The sequence below is a fragment of the Fulmarus glacialis genome, unplaced genomic scaffold (assembly GCF_000690835.1).
Source record: "Fulmarus glacialis isolate BGI_N327 unplaced genomic scaffold, ASM69083v1 scaffold13966, whole genome shotgun sequence".
Taxonomy (NCBI): Eukaryota; Metazoa; Chordata; class Aves; order Procellariiformes; family Procellariidae; genus Fulmarus; species Fulmarus glacialis.
Window position 1 is genome coordinate 4,568 of NW_009217560.1, and position 22,547 is coordinate 27,114.

The following is a 22,547-nucleotide window of genomic DNA, read 5'->3' on the forward strand; positions in this document are numbered from 1 at the left end:
CAGGTGATGGAAGGAAGAAATCAAACAAGCTGGAATTTGGAAAGACTTATCTCAAATACATGCATCCATTGCCTTAAGGCCAAATGCCTACCCTGAAGTGCTAGCCTAAATTGAGTTGAGCTCCAGTGGTCTGACCATTCATACATTCAGAAATGCCCAGCTTCTGTGTTTGGCATAAACATTTAATAGCAGAATTCAAAACTCAGTATGTTCCATTTTAGTCTTATGTGGAAAATTAGCGCAGGTGGTAATCTAATTGTACAACAACATGTTAAAAAAAGTTTATTTTACATTATATACATTAGGGAACATTACAAAGCATTTCCAATCACAACAATAATGCAGGCCATAAATCGCTTTAAATTTAGTTTGGTTTTAGTGTATATTATCACAATAAAATATAAAGAACATATACCAAAAAAGGAGTCAAATGTGTGCATTTTGCTAAAACTTGGCATTTACATACTCCATTGGAAAATAGCAATCAAAAATACTTCTGATCAAACCTAGGTTCCTGTGATGCTTAGTAACCGTTGTATTGTTTGAATGAGGTAGTAACTAAATTATTTTGGCCATGTGTTAACATCCTAAATCAAGAAAAGTGTGAAAATGGTTATAAGGCCAAAAGAAGTCAAAATGGCAATATCTTTGAGCCACTTCCACAATGTGGAATGTTGTTCCTTTTCACTGTGATGTGAAACTATTTAGTAAGACGAACAGTAATACTAATTTTTATCATTGTATACAGCTAATAATTCAAACACCTATTGCAGTGTTACAGCCAGGTACCACTAGTCTGGGACTGACACCCATCCAGAAAGTATTTTCAAGCATAGAGAAGTAATTGTAAGGAGAGTTTGAAGCCCAAGTCATATCCACAAAGTCACAGCTTACCTTTGTGACTAAATACATCACATCTCAATACGTTGTGCAAACATGAACACCAGTGTGTTGCATCAAAATTAAAACAAGATTGTAATCTGATTACAGCCTTGGTTATAATTTCTAAAAGTTAAGATTTATTTGTATTAGTAAATTACATATAATAAAATACAATAGTGTTGTTAAATGTACTGTATTTGTTGCTAGCATCCCACTTTATAATAAACACATGAGAAGTCCTTAAAATAGTACCCCGATTTCATTTTTGCATCCTCAGTGACTTTTACATCTGTACAGGTAAGACACTTGTACTTAACAGGAGGACCACTATCTACAGAAAGTCAGTGTAGGTCTTCAGCAAGAAGTTTCACTGAAAAATACTGCATATGTACAAAGATTACATAACAGTAAATTAAGCACTTCTGTGGTATCATAATGCTTATGTATCCACACCACGAACAATTCTCGTCTTCCTCTCATGCCACAATAAATTATAAAGTAACTGAAGTCTGGTTGCTGCAGCTTTTGTGCAATTTCAGCCAGCCATGAATGCTGCTGCAGCAGGAGTGTTCTCTTGTCACGGTGAGCTGCCTCAGTAACTATTCTCATGCCCTGCCAGGATATATAAATTGCTGTTGGCTGTTGGGTTATCTGTCGGCCTACTCTCCAGCACCACGACCCTAAAATGAAAATAAAAAAGCCACAACGTCAAGTAAGCCTTCATTTAAAAACATCCCTGGATATAACAGTAAATATTCTTTACCAGGATCCATCTGACCAGTGGTCATTTCTCTCTCCCTGGACACCTCTAGTCCAAAAGCCGCTCAAAGCAAGGCCAACTTCAAAGCTAGCTCAGGGTCTTGTCCAGGCAAGGTCTCCAAGGATCTCCCACAGCCTCCCTGGGCTCCTACTGCAGTGTTCAACCACCCTCACCATGATGTTTTCCCCTCTTTTATCCAGCTGGAACTTCCCTTGCTGCAATATATGCCTGTTGCCTCTTGTCTTTTCAGTTGGGGCTTCTGAAGAGGGTCCATCACTCCCCTACTGCCTGGGCTTGTGCTTCCCTGGAGCTCTGCAAAGCTAAGCCATTAATCAGGCACCAGTTGTGGAAGTCGTTAGTCTGCTCTTTGCCATTGGACACGACAGATGACCAAAGCTGACTCTTCTGTGAGCATTTCTAGTCTTTCCCTGAGCCCATGTAACCTAAATCCACAGAAACTTCCTCCAGCTCTGAAAGTCCCAGAGACAAAGACTTACAGGCTGAGAGAGTCCTCAAGGAAAGGATTGCTATGTGCAGAATCTTCTCTCTTACTCTTTTCTTGCCACCCAGTTTTGGCCACATTGGAGACAGGAGACTGGGTTAGCTGGACCTACACTACAACTGCAAAGACCATAAGGGATGTTCTAGATTAGACCTTTCTCTTCAAAGGAGAGAAATTAGCAGTCACAATTCTGTTTCACAAGCTATTTGAGATTTTTTTCATCAGGCAAGAACTGCTAAAACTGCTAAATGGACCAGGATGTTCATGTTTGAATTCTCCTCCACAAACACCCTGAAGTGAAAGTAGATTGTGGGAAACTGAAATCCATCTATTGTGCATTCACCGAAGGAGAGGTTGCTTGCTTCAAAACTATCGCTCAGAAAACCTACCCTCTGCTCCACATAGGGAATTACACCTCATGACATAAGGCATTCCCTGCTCACCAAGAAAAAGCAACATGCAAGCTCTTATCAGACTGATGTCAGTTTTTTGGCTTCTCAGAACCCCAGTTCCTATGAACTGCCTAGGAAATTACATGTGTTATTGGAAAAAAGTTTCACAGCTCAAGCACAAAATATGACAGAGCTGCAAGCAAAATGGTATCTGAAGAAATTGGAATTAAAGTTTATTGCAGTGCAAAGTCTTTAAACATTGTCTCAGGCTTTGGAGACTACTAGTGCAAGCCAGAAATAGATGGAACTGTATTTAGGGTAGAGGACATTATTTTTCCAAGGCAATGATTTGCAATGTCATGCTCCATTGTGAAGTCAGACTTTTAAATTGAGCTGTGCTGTCTCTCAACAACTAAGAGAAATGACATAATAAAGCTGAGCTCCACGCACACCTCACTGGAACAGAGAGAGTAAACCCCTCAGGTCAGAGATGAGTATTACTTAAAACTACCCATTACCAAAAAGCTATCAGGTATTGCATGTAAGGCAGAATCCTCAACCCCCAGCCAGCAAAAATTGCTGGTAGCTAGCCGATAAAGCCACAGCACCGTTCACTGCTGTTGATGTTATGGGCAGTTACAGGGCTGTGCATCAAGCTTGGAGAAGCAGAATATGGGGAAAGCTTTTGGTTGATGTGAAGCTTTTTTGGTAGTTCTAAGACAGAGGCAATTCTCAAAAGAAAAATTAAAGCCTATCTTTGCATTTCATATGAATACATTACTGGTGAAACCGTCACGTCAGCATGCACTCCCCAGAAGACAAAACATCTGCTGTTTTCATGGCTGTTACAGAAGTACAAAGTTCGACAGCAGGGCAGAGAAAGTTGAGGAAGTCAGTGACACTCCTAAAATAGCAGTTACTGACTCGGCAAGCTGGTATCTGATGGATCAGACAGACACAGTGTTAGTGTCCTGCAAAGCAGACTCCAAAGAACAGCTACGTTGGGAATTATCAAGAGCTCTTACAAGACCTGAGCTGTCTTGTTGCAAGGACAACTGGTAGAGTTCCTTTCTGGGGGTGAAAGTGAGATATTTAAATTTTGAAGTATTTTTTGCATTTGTCTCAAGAAGTAGATCTTGATGAGCAGAGCATGTGAAAGTAAAGATTTCATCAAGTTAAACAAAAGAATTACAGCACAAAAAGGAAGACACTCCTGGAGATTGTGACCGCAGCCATATAGGAGCTTGCTAGCATGGCTGAGTACTTCTGGAAGCCCACAAACACTTTTAGAATAAAATTTTTTTTTTTTTTTTTGAAGAAAGAGAAGTAAACTTGAAGGGCTGAAAGGTAGACATGTACACCAAGAAATGAGTAAGATGGCTAAAAAAGGAATGACAAGAAACAAGCAAAAAGAACTTTTACAAGGTAGGAGGAACACACATTATTCTTGTATTTTAGCATGCCATGTTCACTTCTCTTCGTACCTGTCAGATCCCAGAAGCCTGAATATCCTCGTATTATCAGAAATTTCTTGTGTGATCTAGACAATAAAAATAAGAAGTGTTTACGTATTAAGAGCACAAGTGTTTTTATTTTGTTTTTTTAAAATCAACCTAGAGAAAAGAATTTACTATGACTGATGTTACCAATTTACTGCTGATTTAAATCAGCTAGAGAATTTAATGCAACTGTCACTTAAATGAGATCTAAAAGTTTTCTGTAATTCCTGCAACATCATGTGAATTCCTCTCCTAGCAGCTGCAAGCACAACAGCAGGGCTCAGCACTGCACAGCATCTGAGCTACTGCTGCAATTCTCTTTACAGCCATGACTGAAATAGGTAGCTGTAGGATGCAATTTGTCTCACTCTAGAGTAGATATCCAAAATGGGTCAGGTAAATCACACATAAAATGCATTTAGTTGAAATTCTGAATCATAGTAATGATGCAGTAAGTTCATATTCTGAAAACCTTAACAGAGAAACATAATCTAATTTGTGGTACTTATGCCCTCTGTGAAAACAAAACATAGTATTTTGACATTTCAGACTAGTGCAATAAAGCTTTGTTTACTGTGGGTGAATTGTACTTGTGTGATACATCTTTATGATCACACGAATACCAAAGCACCAAAGAAAACATCATGTTAATCAATAAAGTCAACCGAAGCCCACTGCATACTCCAAAGGATATCAAGTCACACTGTGAACGGGCAGCACTGTTTACAAAGCTCCTTTTCTACGCAGCCACATTTCACATTCTTGAGGAAAGAAGAGATTCTTCTCTCCTTCCCCGATCCTAGTAGTGTTAGCTGACTTAGTGAATTGACTTCTGGCACACAGAACTTGCAAGAGAATTTTAATTCACAACAACGAAGTTCCCTACTTTGTTAAGAAAATTACTTCCTGCTTGTTGTAGGTCTGAGCCTGCACAACCTTGGCCCAAATTTTGAGCATCTTGTCTCAGAATCCACACAGTTCCCTGTTTCATTCTTCCCACTCAATCAAACCACTGTGGAAGGTCACAGTTGTGGAAGGAAATAACTTTGCAAGCAGCTCAAATCATCCCCAATTAGACCAACTAATATTAGATTAGGAAATCTGAACGGATACTGTCTTCAAAGACTAATGTGCTGCACAGTTAGATTGATCAGGTTTTTGTCCTGTGTAACCGCTTCTTACATACTACATAGTATAAAATTCCCCAAAAGTAACTAATACGGTCAAGATCTAAGCCTGGTAATGCAGGCTTTCCATATTACAGACGAAAATGAGTTGGTTTTTTTTTTCATAATAGCTGTGGCTAGTAGGACAGCCACAAGAGGTAAGGAATTTAAAAAGACCTGAGAGTTTACCCTAGATATGTTCTACAGAGAAAAAGTTTTAGGTGGCTTGCTTTCTGACAACAGCTCAGTTCTGCCTTCTGTTCTTCATTTAGGTGCTGGCTTTGGCTTGACAATAACAAAGCAAGAAGACAGTGTTCCTCATGCTTTACATATAAAGCATCCACTTGCGCTGCAGCACTCTGGGGCATGTCCTCTAACAACTGCATCAGAGCTACTGAGTGCCAATGGGTGGAGTAATCCACTGAGCCTTGCAGAATGCTGCTAGCAGGAGCCTGGAGTTGGAGAAGTGCCTAGCGGCGTCATCTCCTCCTCGTGATCCGTGCTGACAGCTGGGTTGCTGCAGTTCACCATTGTAAGTTCTTGGGAGAAGGACAATCATGCCTGGGGATTAAACATGCACAAATGCCACACAAACCATTTGCAGACTTTGAAAGAAGAAGTAGTCTGACTCTAGTCTTTGGTCCAACTTCCCACAGAGAGCAGGCTTACTGTCAGCACAGATTAAGTCAGCTGTGGCTTTGTGCAAATAAATGTAGTTGTGTAGCAATGTGGAATATCTAAGCTTGGCATGGTGTGACTGTACATGTATCTTAAAATACAATTAGTCATAATGAGCTCAATTTCTCAGCCAATGCGACACTGATGAAATAACTGGTGAAGGTTGTAAACATTCTTTAATAACCAAATTAAAAGACTCATTAAAATCCTACAAAGCACAGCATTTCCACTAACACATAGATGCACAAGGTTTGCAGCAAGAAAAAAAAGGAGTTGGAAAGCTACTTATAATGGTTTAACAATGTCTAAAAACCACATTAAACTGGCTGAAAAAAGGGATTACACAGAAATTTTAGAAAAAATCTTTAGGTCAATCTGACATTTTTCTCCTGAAAATGGAAAATACTTCTTGTGAAAGTTGGGCACTAAAATCTTCAAACTATTTGTAAGCCAAGGGAACATGGAAGAGACTGAAAAACAACAGGCAACTCATTCGATGCTGTGACAAAAAGCTAAAGCTCAGCAGTGGAGCGTGCAACGACTGGCAAAGCCCAAATTTTGGTATCTACGTGTGAGAGGCTAAGGGACTGACACTGGTCTTCAAAGCAATTTAAGGTGAAGATTAATGTTACCAAGAATTAGGCTTGGATATTTTCTATGGCATCATGGCCCGGTCTCTTGTTGCTTTCTGCTTTGTATGTTAGACTTGACAGTGACTCTTGTATAGCTTCACTAATTAGTTTGTAGCTTATGAAACACGCTAAGAAAGAGACTCCAGCTTCCAGGTCTAACCTAAAAAGTTACTGAAATGTTTTGCTCTTTTTCAGACCACAGCATTATGCATTTATCCTCTACTTGGCTTATATTAGAAGCTAGAATTTGAAGCAAAATGCAGTACTCACCTCATTTGATCTAAAACTCCTTCCTTGCATGCCGTGTTTCCAGAATGCTAACACGCTGTCTTGTAGACAGACTGGTAACAAAGAACACTAGAATCAGTTTTGAGGCATAATGTCAACTCATGCTTTTAAGGCCAAAAGCATATGACTGCAATTTTGAAATTTGTGCATGTATGTTTTACTGTATCATGTTCACCCACAAAGAATGCAAAATGTCTCACAGGAATCGCTGATCCTACCTCAAAAGTAGCTGCACTTACATATTTATTTGTTTGCTTAATGAGCAGGGTTTAAAAATATTCCCACCCAACCAGGAAAAGTTCTAAAACTGTCCTTCTGTCTAGTTCTAAAAATGTTCTTTCCTTTGAATGGGAAAGCCCCTTCTCATTCTAATACTGTTGAATTTTAGCAGAAAAGTTACAGGGATACTACAGTGACATTTTTCACTTCCCCAGCAACTATTGGCTAATATGGTCCTTTGGCAATAGCAATGCAAAGCTTTACAGAGCCCTCTACTTCCCAGCCCTTCCCCTTGTCACAAATGTGGTGACAGACACCTGCATTTGAATGCTGTGAAAGGAAATGGGTCTAGGGCCTTCCTCAAAGAGAGGGCAAGTATGTAGGTTCCCAGGAAGAATCTGTTCCACCTGCATCCAGCATCCTGCCTCTGAGCAGGTATGCAGGAAAGAGAGCAGTGTCTCTTTGGAGACACTATCAGGCCAGAGCAGGACACTGGTAGCTCGTTTGTGATTAGCAGAGAGAGGGCTACAGCACATGCAGAGGTCCCACAGTGAGCAGCTTCAAGTACATGTACTCCTTCCTTCCCCCTATTCCTAACCAACAGGAGCCATGAAAGTAATGTTTTCCATGACAATGGTTTTTTGTCCTCTTCTCTGTGGGACATTATGTTGGAAGTGCCCGAAACTTTAAAGCTTCTCCTCAGAAGTAAATTCCCTCCAACTCCTTATTTTTTTTGTTCCCACTGTTCCTCCTCTTCTGGTGCTACCCTCCATTTGTGCACACATCCTTCCTCATCCCTCTTTCAAAAGCATGTGATGCAATCTGGGTATGTAAGTAACCATTGGAGAATTGTCAAAATAAACGTATTCTGTCTTTCTGTTTCACAAATCTAGTTCATTCAGATTTTTCACAAGAAAACAAATTTACATAAAGTGCGACATATCATATAATTTAGTCTTTGAGCTGCTTTAGAAAAATGGACTGGGTGAACACACATGCAGAATGAGTTAGCCATGAGTGATTCAGAGTTTATGTAGGTTGTGTTAAGGTATTCCTTTAGAGGCTAAAGGTCTCCATCATATTCCCAAGACATTTGGCCTAATCAGGGAAGACTCCAGGGTTATTACTCCATTCCAATTGCTCCTAGGGAAGCATGTTACATAGTGTGCTGAACCCTTCACTGAGCCTTCTCACACACAGTGAAATGCATGAGATAGTGTTTCAAATGCCAAAGACCTGACAGTTACCATCTCTAATTCTGTACTGCAACAGTAAGCTTAATCATCAAATATCTTAAGTTGGAAGGGACCCATGAGGATCATCGAGTCCAACTCCCTGCTCCTCACAGGACTACCTAAAACTAAACCATATGACTAAGAGCATTGTCCAGACACTCCTTGAACTCTGACAGGCTTGGTGCCGTGACCACTTCCCTGAGGAGCCTGTTCCAGGGACAAGCACCCTCTGAATGAAGAGGACCTTTTCCTAATGTCCAATCTGAACTTCCCCTGATGCAGCTTCATACCATTTCCTTGTGTCCTATCGCTGGTCACGAAATAGAGGAGATCATCACCTCCCCATCTGCTGCCCACCTTGCGATGAGGTCACCCTTCAGCCTTCTCTTCTCTAAGATGAACAAACCAAGTGACCTCAGCTGCTCCTCGTAAGTCTTGCCCTCGAGACCTTTCACCATCTTGCTTGCCCTCCTCTGGACACACTCTAATAGTTTGATGTCCTTCTTACATTGAGGCAGCCAAAACTGCACACAGTACTCGAGGTGGGGCCACACTAGTGCCGTGAAGAACGGGACAATCACTTCCCTTACCCGGCTAGCTATGCTGTGCTGGATGCATCCCAGGACACGGCTGGCCCTTTTGGCTGCCAGGGCACACTGACTCATATTCAGCTTGCCATCAACCCAAACCCTCAGATCACTTTCCACAGGGCTGCTCTCCAGCCTCTCGTCCCCCAATTTGTATGTATAACCAGGACTACCTCATCCCAGGTGCAGAATCCGGCACTTGCTCTTGTTAAATTTCATATGGTTGGTGATTGCCCAGCTCTCTAGTCTATCCAGATGGTCAATATTGATAATGAAATCCAACTTACCTATTGATTCAATCTGAAAGTCAAACGTGAGCTCCGATGACAGTTTCCGGCTGGATTTTAACCTGCCCTGCAGATTCACTATTTTTATGCAGCCTAGACAATAAATACGATATGTCAACCAAGAATTAATCTTCAATATATGACCTAATTTGAAGACAGACAGTATGCATGCACATGCATACGTATATATTTAGTTGATACTAAAACTTACAATCCAAACACACCAAAATGGTATCCCTCTCCAGCTGTGTTACATGTACAACACTTGTCTCCGTAGTGTCTATAAAACAATGGCAGTGTTAGTTCATAACACAAATTACCATGAAATTTGAAATGGAAGTTCTAGAGATTGAGACAATTTAATGGGTTTATGTGTTTTTATCTACTTAAAATAATCATCTTACCAGTGACATTTCTCTAAGAGAAGAGAGGCATGTCCACTTATCCAACATGTTGACTGTGACAGGAAAACTGAAGCTGTAATATTAAAGTATGGACTTAATCCAGCCTTTTCTGAGCCATGTCACAAAAGCAAACTCACGTGTACATTGTTCTCCCTTTATTCTCTGTTGGTGTAATTTAATATTGCTGTTGCAAAAAAAGGCAGATATATGAGACTGTCCACACTAAACCCGAATGCTGTTTCATTCCATTTTTCTTCTGCCTTTATTTCTAAATTTCTTTATTTCTGATTTTTATATTAGTACTTAATTCTTGCTGATGTTTTCAGACTTCCAAAAATAGGGGATTATTTCCTTCTCCAAACTATTAAAAGAAGAGTTACCTTCCTCTCTTCTGGATTACAGCTGCAGCAGTCTCCATCACAGCAAACGGGGGGATCTGACCCACAAATGATTAGTGGACACGTCAACTCAAAAGAGAAGTGTAGTTTTGGTCCATTTGTTTGTTAACATTAAAATTACACAAAAAGCAGCTCTTACTAATTCAGCATTACTGCCAGTAATTGTGTAGGCATTCTTTCATACAGAAAAGAGAAACTCATTAAATCTATTAGAGATGAGAAATTAGCGCATGTTACCTAAAATACAAAAGCAGCTTTCAGTTAAATAATAAAATCCATGGTCCTGTTGAGAAGCAAAAAACTCCTCAAGGATGATGGCAGTAATGTGTTCCTTGAGATGGTCCCTCCACCTCTTTTTTGCTGTTTGTCTTGGAGGGTATACATTTATGATCTTAACCAATTTCTAATGCATGATCTTAACCAAAGGTGGATATAGCCATGATGAAAGCATGCAACAGAAGGACTGGAGGATATACATCTGTGCAACCACATTATGCGATGTGGAAACATGCACTGCACTGGCTGAAGCTAACAGGAGAAGGATGGCAAGGGGAGAAACCCCCTGCAGTAAGTCTCTGCCAGCTAATTTTTTAAAACATCTTTATCAGACATTTACAAAAAAATGTCAAATGTCAAAAAATGAAAACTACTATTTGATGGAAGCTATTTGTGACCATATGGCACATACTTTCCTCATTTTAAAAACACTGATAAATCTGTTTCACTGCATTATCTCTCTCTTGCCAGCAGGGGACAGGAATAGACCAACACAACATGAGGGTTTAAATTAGAGTCAAACAAAGAGGAGAAAATAACAACATAGACACAACACAAGAACACACAAATGATTCAAGGAAGCTAAAGAAGTATTTTTGGAAGGCACAACGCAATGTTAAATCTTCCACAAAAAAAAAAAAAAAAAGGAACCATGAAGGGATTACTATTCTTGTATTTACACACCGATGCAGACAACACTGAGAGAAGAATGACAACAGGATATTATGGGTCAAAGAATTTCTCTTCAGCTAGTGCTACTAGTGGACTCTACTGTGTCATAAAAGTGCTACTTTTACAGACTCTACTGAAGTCACACAGTTACATAAATAGATGTATGAGTTTGAAAATAAAATGCACTAACTCTGAAGTAAAGTGCACTAATTGGCCATCCACTGATCACTTCGTTTTTGTAACTATGCTTTAAACTGTGTCAAAATCTGACACACTTTTCAGCAGCAAGAAAAGTCAGCAGGCATCTTCCTAGTGGAAACTACTTCTTAGTGAATTCCACAGTACGCAATCAGCCGGACTCGTACACATGTATATGCCAGCACAGGGCTATGTATAAATTCATCATGGATCAACAAGGGCTCTATGCCTCATAATTACAAAGCTATTTACTGCTTCTAAACCTGCAAGCTATGACTGGGGTCAGCTCACTACTGTATCTAGGTTAGGGGGGGAACCTCACAAGTCTAGAAAAGTAATTCTTATCACAGTTCCTTCTTAAGAGAATTTTTACTGTTGCTCAGATGGTGGCCTCCTCATTCATAGAGACCAGACAGTGACGGACAGGTACTTGGTTTCCTGCTACCAGTGGTCCTAATCCCTTTCACTTTCCATAAACATTGGAAGACTAGAAATATGCTCTCTCTCAGCAGGAGGCTGGTAACACCATTTCTAACCACACTGGCTTATCGCTGGAGAGCCAAACCACACCTACAGAGGTGTTGAAAGAAATTCCTCAGAGTGCAATTCTATTAAAGTCTATTTAATAAACAGAAGCCATGGTGCCAGGGTAGAGCACAGAACAGCACAGTGGTACAGCCTGATTGATGGAAATGCAAGAAGCCATAACTCCATCCTCTGCTATACTCAAAATCTCAAGAAATCCAACCAGTTCAACAAGTAGAAACATCCAAAAAAAAGCACACGTGCAAGCAGGTACAACCAGATACCCCTTTAAACGGAGAACTTACAATGATCACTTAGCCTTAATAATTTAACCGTTAGTTTCCTCAGAGGAAACTACCTTTCTAGTGCTTCAGCTATAATAGAAGAGCAAGGAACATTTCTGAATGCAATTAAAACAGCACACAAACCTGTTTCTGTAAACCACGAAGAGGTAGAATTTGGGTTGACAGTCTCAAACTTCACCACCTGGTTGAAGTCTCTTCCTCTACTGACACCGACACAAACTAAAGGGAATTCCTGCTCAGGGACTACCAGCATTTCAAACAATCTCAGCGGACAAGGTACAGGAAAATCTATGTGCTAGATTAAGAAACAAAAATAGCTATTAGAAGGGAAACAAGTTTAGTCTGAGTTGCTATTAGCTCTTTAAACTGTATGGTAAATTTTATGTCATACATTTTGTAACATCAAGTTTACTTCACTTCTTCAGATAACAGTAACGGATACATACAAAAAGCCTGAGTTAAGAAGTTTAGAGTGTCTTCAAGCCAATTCAGTTAAAATAAGATAGGATGTCTTTCATCAGATGTGTCCTGTGCAGCTGCCCACAGACGACAAGAGTGCTATACCCGTCATTGCTCTCCCTGGCTTTGGAGCCTCTAAGCCTTGTTTCCCAGGCTCATGAAGCTATAGCAGCTGCCTCTCTACAAACATGAGTCCACCCTGGCTCCATCTCTTCAGGCAGTGTCAGATGGGGAGATAACAAGCATTTCTGGGCACCTCCAGTATCACAAAGCATAGAATAAATGGCCACCTTCTCTCTGGTATGGGAACAAGCCCGCTGTTAACCCACGTTATCACTCCACTCCACCATGTCTCAGTCTGTCAGCCAGAGTTTTTTTACTCTGCAACTAAAAGGCAGTGTTCATTGAGAGAAGGGCTTTGCTCTTTAACTGAAGGGCACCACAAAACCAAGAACATTCCTATAAATATTTTGAGTCAGTTAATACATATTACACATTTAAATAGCTGTTTTCAATGTAATTTAACAGAAACCAAGATAAAAGTCTAGTAACTCAAGAAATGGCGAATACTTATTTCTTAACAAGTCATTACAAGATAAATAGAACTGAACATGACAGTATTTCACCTTATCATAATATTACCTTGATTAACATAAATTTTTGCATTGGTTCAACCCATTCTAACAAAACAATGCTAGACTGTAGTGCTCCACAAAGGTACTTGTGGCCTGTGTAGGGATTCCTCACTGCCAAAAAAGAAGAGATAGAGTACATTAGTGTACTAAGCAAATACAAATTATAAACAATTTCCAACTAAGTAACAGTCCATACACTTTTGGAAAATACCCACCACCACCACTCTAATCTTTTATATATGGAAGCTGCTGAAAAGTCAACATCCACATTATGAAAATGGTGACAGTGAGCACGCTGGAGCAGGGCCTGCCCTTCCACTGGGCATGAACAGCTAGTAGCTAGTGCCAAATAAACCATAATAAACACAACTCTCACAAGAGCACTGTGGTATGTTTCACCTCTCCAACTCAAAATAAAGTTTATTGTTGTTTTTTTAGACTGGTAGGCAGGATTTACTATTTTAGATAGTCTTAAAAAAAATAGTTGACTGCATACACTTTTGAAGTATCTTGCCTCACCATGTTCATTTGCCTAAGGTATCTCCAAATCATCATGAGAAGCTGCTAAAGAATGGCTTTTTCTATGACAAACAGACAGTCATCCAGCAGGCACTGAATAATCACTGTTACTTGAGAACTGCGCACCTGCCTTCCAAGTACTGTCACAGCGAGTCTGAAATCCAGGAGCTCTATATCTCTGATGAATGCTTCTACATCAGCAGATTTTTAAAGTGACATCATGTATTTCCACTCAACTGCTCTTCTTCTATTGTTTGTCAGAACTCAATTAAAAATTAGAAGAGAACAATAAAGTTGCATAAGTGAAATACGCTCATGCTACCTTACTGCCAAGGAAATCCACTAGCAATCCCTTGGTACCTTAAACATCAAAGCTTAATTTCATTAATCCAAGTTGTCACTCAACATCAGTCAAACCGACTGCAAACTGCAGCAAATAATGCTTGGTGTGACCCTCACTAAGGCTGAACTCAGCAGCAGAAACCACAAAACACGCAATTACCAATACCCGTAAGGTAGAGAAACAAGACCAGAAGTTCTCGTCTTTTTCTGCCTCCTGCGGCACTGCTGCTTCCCCAGGCCAAAGGGATACTTATGCTGCCAGCAGGAACGGAGGCTCAGGCTGCACATGATAAGCAGGGCAGGAGAGGGGAATCTATCATTTCTCCCCTTGGACCTGCCTTTTGCAGCTGCCCTTGTTGCCATCACAAATTATCACTTACGTCTATCATGCAAGAAGGACTCCAGGCTTATTAGGCTAAGCTATCTCTGAATGCCAGGACAGCAAACTCCCCCCCATAATGCCAAGTCTCACAGTACTCTTGTTAAATTAATTCTATGCCTGTTAGTACAGAAACCGTAAGATTACAGAGGAGCACACCACCAGGTTTCCCACTTCATAAACAGAGACCTGAAAACATACAGACTTCCAAATTAATTTTCATGTCAGAAAGCCAGCATTCGTACCTAGTCTGATCCCTGTCACTCCACCCCTTTGGGTGTTCCCTTTAGCAGCCATTAACATTCACAGCTTGACTAGGTGCGTCGATTAGGGCAAGGCCTGGACGTACACAGTACATATTGTTAACACCCTACCACACCCTAGAGGATTTGTATCCCAGAAAAAGTCAAGTTTTAACAGGTGAGCTGGACAACATGATAACAAACATCAGATGTTTTACCAGTATCACGGAGATTTTTGTCAGGATAAATGACAGATTCTCACTTACCACTAAGTCTCTGAAAATCTCCTGTATAATACAACTCCTCACACCAAACATTTGATTATGGAACACCAGGTGAAACATTTCCAGGGACAAGAGCTCAACCCCAAGAGATCATCTATAGTTACCTTTCCTGTTTTGTGGTTTGCCTTTTTTTTTTTTAAAAAAAAAACAACTGTCAACTTTGCATACAATATAAAGGCTTCAGAGACAACACTGTCCTTAAATAATTGAAAATACTCCTTGCTTTTTATCATCCAATATTGATAACTGGAACTTGTGCTAGGAAGTCAGGCTACTTAAGCCTGATGGTAACTTCTTTAAGTCACTCCATCCATGGAGATTAGGTTCTTCCTCAGGCCTAGTTTAAATTTGACGTGCATTCTGCTTCTCTGCATTTCTTGAGAATTGTCTTTAAATACAAAAAGCAAAATGGGAAAATTTTCACTGCTTAAATCCAAGGACTAACCTGAAGGAGCTCACTGTCTGCAAATGCATAGTTTCATAATAATGACAAAAGTCTCTTCTCCCTTTACCTCTTAAACCTGACTCTAATCTTAATACTGCCACCATTTGTACTGCTTCTTGGCATTATTCTGTAGATCTTTACTTACCAACACAACATTTCTGACACCATTTAGTGTCAGGAATCTTTGTAGACACTGCAAACTTCCTACAAGATATAAATACAGAATTATTGATCAACTAAAGCAATTGAATGAATTTGCTTTTTAGAAAGTTGTTGGTGGGAAAATTATATTTGCCCCCCAGAAAAACTAAAAATATATATATTTGTATATTTCTTCTCAAAATGATATGCCTAGAACATACACGGTGATCCCTCTGTTAGCACTGAGATGCTGCTCAGTTATGCAGCATTATGAACGCAGTTAAAAGTCAGGAATGGAGAAGAATAGATACCTCGGTACCTTCAAGTGTCATTTACCACTATCTCTTGCTATTTAATTATATGTATTTATACACGTGCCTGGATAGTCTATTCGTACTTCCATGATCATTCTTCTTTGTAATGCTGTAACTTACTGCATCGTGTGCTGGATACTACACAGACAACGAAGTCCACTCTTGTCTCAAGGACATTATAGTGAGCCACAAAGGCCAACAAGAGAATCCATCTCTGACCACCCTTCCCGTTCTCCACAAAAACCCTCAGTGTCACTCTGAGAACCATCAAATCTGACTTTTACATTGGGTCTCAGAATTTAGGTTCCTGCCCTGCTGGGTTTCTTTTTTTTTTTTTTTTTTTTTTTAACACAGTTTAAAAGACACATGGACCCAAGGGGTGTGGGAAATGATGCCATACTGGATAGCTTGCTGGGCCACAGTATTTGCAAACTAACAGCTTAAATTTTTGCAAACATAGGCAGCACAGTCTGTGTTTCAAGAGGAGGTCTACAGGAGGACTGGAAAGCAGCTTTGCAAGATCTTTTCTCATGTGCAGAGGACACTCCCTGGGAAATCATGAAAACAATTACTTGAAAATTTATCAGATAAACCAGAGAAGATGTTGTTATTTGCAGGTAGTGGGAATCGGTGTTTCTGTACAGACTAGAAGACGACAGACAGTATGGAGATTGGCCACAGTAGCCTTTACAGTAAAATAACTAATTTGATGCTGTAGAAAAGATGGGGATAAGTAGAGTGGTAGATAGATGCTGCAGTCAAAGCTATGAATTGGGAAGATACTTGCATAGTATTTCAAATTAAGCTGTCCAGAAGTGACCGATAATGCAGCAGGACTAAGCAGCACGAAAACTGAGTACTGGCCACAAATTTTGGTTGGAAGAAGTCATGAAAGGTTTGAAAGGAACTGCTCAAGGACACTCAAGGGAAAGAAGTTGGAAAGGAGACTTATTACACTCTGCTGTAATCTTATCATATTTTCTGCTACTGAATGTTTGCTTACCAAGTATCATAAATTGCGCTTAGACCATTTTGCAGATGAATATACGAACCTCACAAATTACTTTGAATTCTATTGTGCTTTGCATTTTCTTTACCAAAAACTTTGCTTTTAACATATCTACATTTTTCACGTAGCACTCATTGTCATGGTATCCAGGAACTTGCTGAAGAACACACTTTGTGGTCTGGTAGGAAAAAAAGATTATGCTCTTCTACATACTTCAGATGTACTACTTCTGCTTGGCTGAATGTTACTACCCTGATGCCTTACAGCAAGGGATAAACCAGCAAAATGTATTATCTAAATGAATCTCTCCTGCCTTTGAATGACTGCCTTGGTACTCGGACATTCAGGTTGTGCTACATTTTTCTTGGGAAGTGACATGACTGGACAAGAAATTTTCTGAGCCCTCTGCAACTTAGGTGAGGTGTCATTTCAGACTGAACATAGTCTGAAGGTTTTCTCACATGATCCTTATGATAATTATTGTTATTAGTCCACTGCTGATGCAGTCCTCAAGCCAAAGTCACCCAGCCAAAATTAGTTCAGAAGAGAGAGGAGTAGAACAGTGGTGCAGACACACAGAAGACAATTCAAAGCACAAATTATCTCTTAGGTAATTAGAATTTAGCCTCTAGGAAGAACACAATTTTCAGACAAATGTTGCACCATTATGTTTGCAGATGACTAAACAAGAAGCCTTTCCTGAATCATAGAATTAAACATTAATACGCTGTTAAACGTAGCAGAGAATCAGGTCTTCTATAATAAAATTTCCTAACAGAAAGCCTATTATATGAGAAGAACCAGTGATTCACTATGCCCTTTAAGAATCAAAGGTTTCTCTGCAAACTAGATTAGTGTTACTACCTCCTCCTCTTGGATTTGAATGGGCTCCTAAGGCTTGTTTGGCAGCCAGCACTGTACCCAGTCTCCAGGATTTTGTATGCACTTGTTAGTAAATAAAGTTGTAGGGACTGTATGCACAATATGCTGTAGGCATCTGGGGACAAAAGTACCTTCTATACTGGCCTGCGAAAAATGACTAGCCAATGATGAATCTGTACTCCAGTTCTACTCTTCCCAGCTTTCAAAATAACCCATGAGCCCATTCCCTCTGCAGTAAGAGATTACACATCCCCACTTTTTTTTTTTTTTTAATAGAATGGAAAGATAGTGCCCAGAGTAACTAATGCAAGATCACCATTTCTACTTGCCTGAAATATCACAGGTACAATACTGACCCTAGATTTTGTTTAGCACCAAGTACAACCAGGATTTACCATACTAGACTATACCTGAAAAGAGCTATGCCCAGAAACAAGAGGCTTCATGACAAAACGGTAAGATGTACCAAAACCCACTTCTCTAATAAGAGTATATTCACATCTTGATTCGTGTAAATTTAGGGGTCTACCCTCTGATTAATGCCCATATGAGTTATTCATGGCAATCTGTGAACAGAGCTCCACATTATTTGGTATTCCCAGAGTTTTACAAGCATATCCTGGACTCCCAGAATTAAGATATTCTGATATATCTGATGATGTGTATTTACCTGGGAAGTATTCGGTCAGGGAGTTTATGTGCTGGAATAGCAACGGGTAACTTTTGCATTTGCCTTGCATAATCAAAGAGTCCTGGTAGATTATGGGAATAAAGCTGAGAAGCTTTACCTGGAAATTAGAAAACAAAACCACACTTCAAATATGAAACCAAATGTTTACCAGCACTACCGCTCAAAGATAGCACAGTAACTTACCAGATATTGATAATAAGCAATTGTTCATGACATATAACCACGTACACCTTCGAGGAAATAGCTGATAAAGGGAAGGAAAAACAAAGAAAGAAAAGCATTCAATTTGGTATACACAAAATGTGAGCACATTAAGTTGATCAATTAATATCTGCATAGACAACAGGACAAAACTAATATTGACTTGCTTTTTGTAGCAGAAATTAGCTTAAGTCAAGTAATGTTTACCTGGATTCCAGAGTTAATTCAGAGTAAATCTTAGGTACACATACTACATTTAACATACACATTAACATTTAGACAATTAGCACATTTTATATTCATGTCTTCACGTATACTATAATTAGCCCACAAGACATCACTATAAAGATCAATCCATCCATTTTCAAAAATTTTAAAAACCACCAAACTTTCTCCTTCAAAATAGAAAAGCTTAACAACATAAACTTCAGTAAACAAAGCACGGTCAACAAACCATAGCCATTCTAAAGCCTGTGATAGATCAAATCTCTTGAAACAATTAAAACTGGCACTTGAAGGGACTCTCCATCTGCATATGATTACACATTTCATTTAAGTGACCAAGGAATGCAACAAACAGTCAAGGCAGAATTGTTATTTGTCAAATCCCACAATTACTAGAAAGATGGGACTGAAAGCAACAAGACATCCTTTAAAAAAACAAAAGAAAGATTAAAAAAAAAGATGTTCTTTTTCCCCCCTCTCGCATAACTTCTGGAGCTTGTTGCCACAAGAGGACATGGAGGTGGAAAGTATCAACAGTGTAAACGAGGGATTAGATGTACTCATGTCCAACAGGTCCATAAATCCACACAAAAAGCAAATAGGCAGGGATCCTTCAACATCCCTGATTCAATGACGGTAGTGGAGTCTGAGGAGAATGGACAGCAGTCAGTGGCCAAGCTCATGGGCATTTCCTACTGCCACTTCAGGAAACAGACTATTGGGCTAGACAGGCCACTCAGGAGGACATTTCTTTTGCTCTTAAAAAAAAAAACAAACAAAACCAAACCCCAGACAACCCTCCCGCCCCCCACTGCTGGTTTATTAGAAAGATCTGAAGAGATCTGTAAATTAATTGAAAGTTTTTTCTGCCAAAGAGCAAGAGATTCATCTTGAAGCTGTGCTAACTCTTGGAAACGTATGTTATTTCTGTGTTGTCCATCAGTGAAGTGGAATGTAATGAAAAATAACCAAGGATACTACTTTTGCTTTTACACTGAATTGTATTAGACCTAGAGAGCAAACCATGAAGTGAAACACAGAACTTAAAAATGCTATTAAAGTCCTATTGCCTGTTATCATAAATAACAATGTAATAAGTGGTTAGCACAGAGGGTGCAATTCTATTCCTGAAGTCTTCTCATAACCTAAACACACTGTAAGAAAAATCTATGGTAATAATCTACCAGGTTGGCTGTAACCAAATTTAATGTGCAAGTTTGATTGAACTTCTGTAGCTGCATAAGCATATTGTGACTTAGTAGGTTTGGATCTGAGGATTAGAGAAGAACAGCAATACTTCAAATTTGCAGGTTGATTGAACCGTCACTTATTCCTCCTGTTTCACACATGACTGGCTGTTTTTACAAGCACCTCTTCTCGTCTCTATGTGCTTACTAAAACATTTCCCTAAAAGCTCACTAGGCAATGCTTTACAGAACACAGTGCTTAGAGAATACAAGGATGGATATGACAGCATGAGTTTCATTACACCTATTCTTGTTGGCAATTTAAAAAAAACCAACCAAACAAAAAAAGCCCCAAAACAACAAACCAAAAGAAAAAAAAAAAACAAACAAAACTTTCCTTGGTCTACCTGGCCTACAAGAATTATTAGTATTAGAGATATTTCTCAGGGTAAGTTTTACAACTGCAGTGTAGCAGCAGAGAAGTACCCGAGTTAAGTTTCAACTAGCTAACTCAAGCACCAATATGATTATGGGTTACATGGAGCTCAATGCAAGCTAGCTAGGCCTTCTTCTCAACACAACAGACGTATCTACAGGGTCTGGACCCTGGAAGATGAACAAACACCAGTGCCTCCAGCTTACAGTGTGAAGGCTGTTTTTGCAAATTCCTCCATCTTGATGGCAGACGCATAGCTCCCTAAGTTAGGGAGAAGGCAGGAAAGAAAACAAGTCTCTTGGAGATTAACAAAAGAGCTGGAGAAGACACCATACAGAAAAGCCTGCAACTGGCCCTTCCCACTCCCCACTATCCCCTCAAAAAAAAATTACTATTTATAAGATTCTGCAAAGACAGAGTTTTAATTGGGATTCAGTAAGCTGAGTCTCATCAGCAAAGCTGGTTTTAAGACCGAAAGAATGGAATCTAGTGTATAAAGGATCTCCTTGCTTCCCTGTAGCTGAAACACAATGTTTGTTGCAAATATTCTATCTTGTAACTAAGCTTTAAAGAAAATAGAAACTTTCATCCAAAATGTATCAGGGAAATTCCATACTATTTAACAAGTCGTTTAACTGCAGGACAATGCGCTATGATGAAGTTCAACACATGGGTATATGCAGATCTCCTACTTAAACATGGTTCAGCCTACAAAAAACTTAAACATGACTGAAAGGAATCCTCAATAGTAAACATTTAAGGTAATTCTCAGTGTAGCTAGTGCCTACATAACTGTAGTAAAGACAATATTTACAAGGATTATATAACATTAATCTGAGTGGCTAAAAAAAGTGACAAAGATATTTTTTTCCAAAATATCAAAACAGAAATATACCTGCTCCATTGATGTTTCATGAAGTTCATTGAGGTTCAGCGTGTAAATACCTTCTTCTGCACCAAATATCAAGTACTGATCTGCAAACACAAACAAAAAAAATCTAGAAATCCTGATTTAAGGAAGGTGTGTTTTATAAGAGTATGCAGCTCTGTACCAAAAAAAGACTTAAAACAATTACACACATTGAAACAAACCAACCTATAATAGTTCTGGTGTATGAAAGCATGGAAAATCAATCTTGCTGAGGAAGCTTAAATTCGTGGATGGGGCTGTTTTAAGACATTAGTAAAGATCAGTCTTTTATTTTGTGACTAACAATTGGAATTGTCAGTCAGCAGTATACAACCATAAGCAAGAATTCATGTGAATAATTTCCTCATATATAGATTATCCTACTTAGACATTCCCATGTATTTTGTGACATATTCATAGCCTTCTTTTGGAGCACCTCAACAGCAGTATCGACTGGAACATTTTCTCATTACTTTGGGGGTGCCTCACTCCTTGAACATAATTAATACCCTGGATTGCATTTAGGCATGCGAATAAGACAGACATCTCATACTGAGAAGATGTCAACTGCAAAAGATTGACTTCCAAAATTTCAGTTTCTAAAAAACCTAAGTATTTTCTCGCTTACTGGCTCAGTAGCATGTCTATACAGCCTATAATCAAAAGGTGAAATTGCAGGCAATGTGAGTACAATGGTACCAGGTATCCCTTTCATCAGGCTATTTAATAAAGCACTAAAACGTACTCAAAAATAAAGAGTTGCCGAAACCTGTAGGACCAGAAAGATTTAGGGGGGAAAAAAAGAAGAAAAAAAATCAAGTGAATGATGAAATCAATCTCAACTAGAACCTCCAGAAGTTAGATTTAAAAAAAAAAAATTTTTTTTATCTTTGATATATAATTTATTCTTTTTAATCAAAGCTGAAAACTGCGTCCATATATCTCAACATAATTAAAAAAAACAATATTGGACTTCAGATAGCAGTGGCATAATTAAAGAAGAACTTCTACTTATATAAATAAATCTATTTTACAATATCTCTATTTTAAAAGAAATAGTCCTGCTCATCTAAGCACTCTTGAAATCCATGGAGAGGGAAAATGCGTAAAATATATGTAATATACTACCTCTTGTATCTGGATTTATCCATGATGTTGCACAATGAATTTTTAATGGACAGCCATTGAAAACCTTTGAAAAGCAAGCACCCATCTGTAGAAGTAAAAACAATTAAAAATATACATATGAAAAATAAAAATGTGACATTTCCAACAGGATTATTTTTACTTAAAGTAGTAACAAAAGGTTAAGAGTGATGCAGTAGGTATAGTCTGTTACAG

The 22,547-nt window shown here is 39.1% G+C and overlaps 1 protein-coding gene across 1 annotated transcript; it reads right to left on the reverse strand.

Moving 5' to 3' along the window:
- Positions 1–854: 854 nt before the first annotated feature.
- On the reverse strand, positions 855–22,419 carry LOC104078181 (mitogen-activated protein kinase kinase kinase kinase 3; the record flags this gene model as incomplete). The annotated part of the gene is made up of 12 exons (XM_009579725.1): positions 855–1,562; positions 4,021–4,076; positions 6,782–6,852; positions 9,128–9,220; positions 9,339–9,407; positions 12,029–12,200; positions 13,007–13,110; positions 15,356–15,414; positions 18,227–18,344; positions 18,431–18,491; positions 21,192–21,271; positions 22,335–22,419. Coding segments are annotated over 12 exons (1,056 nt in total), but the record flags the coding sequence as incomplete, so codon positions are not given.
- Between the last annotated feature and the right edge of the window lie 128 nt (positions 22,420–22,547).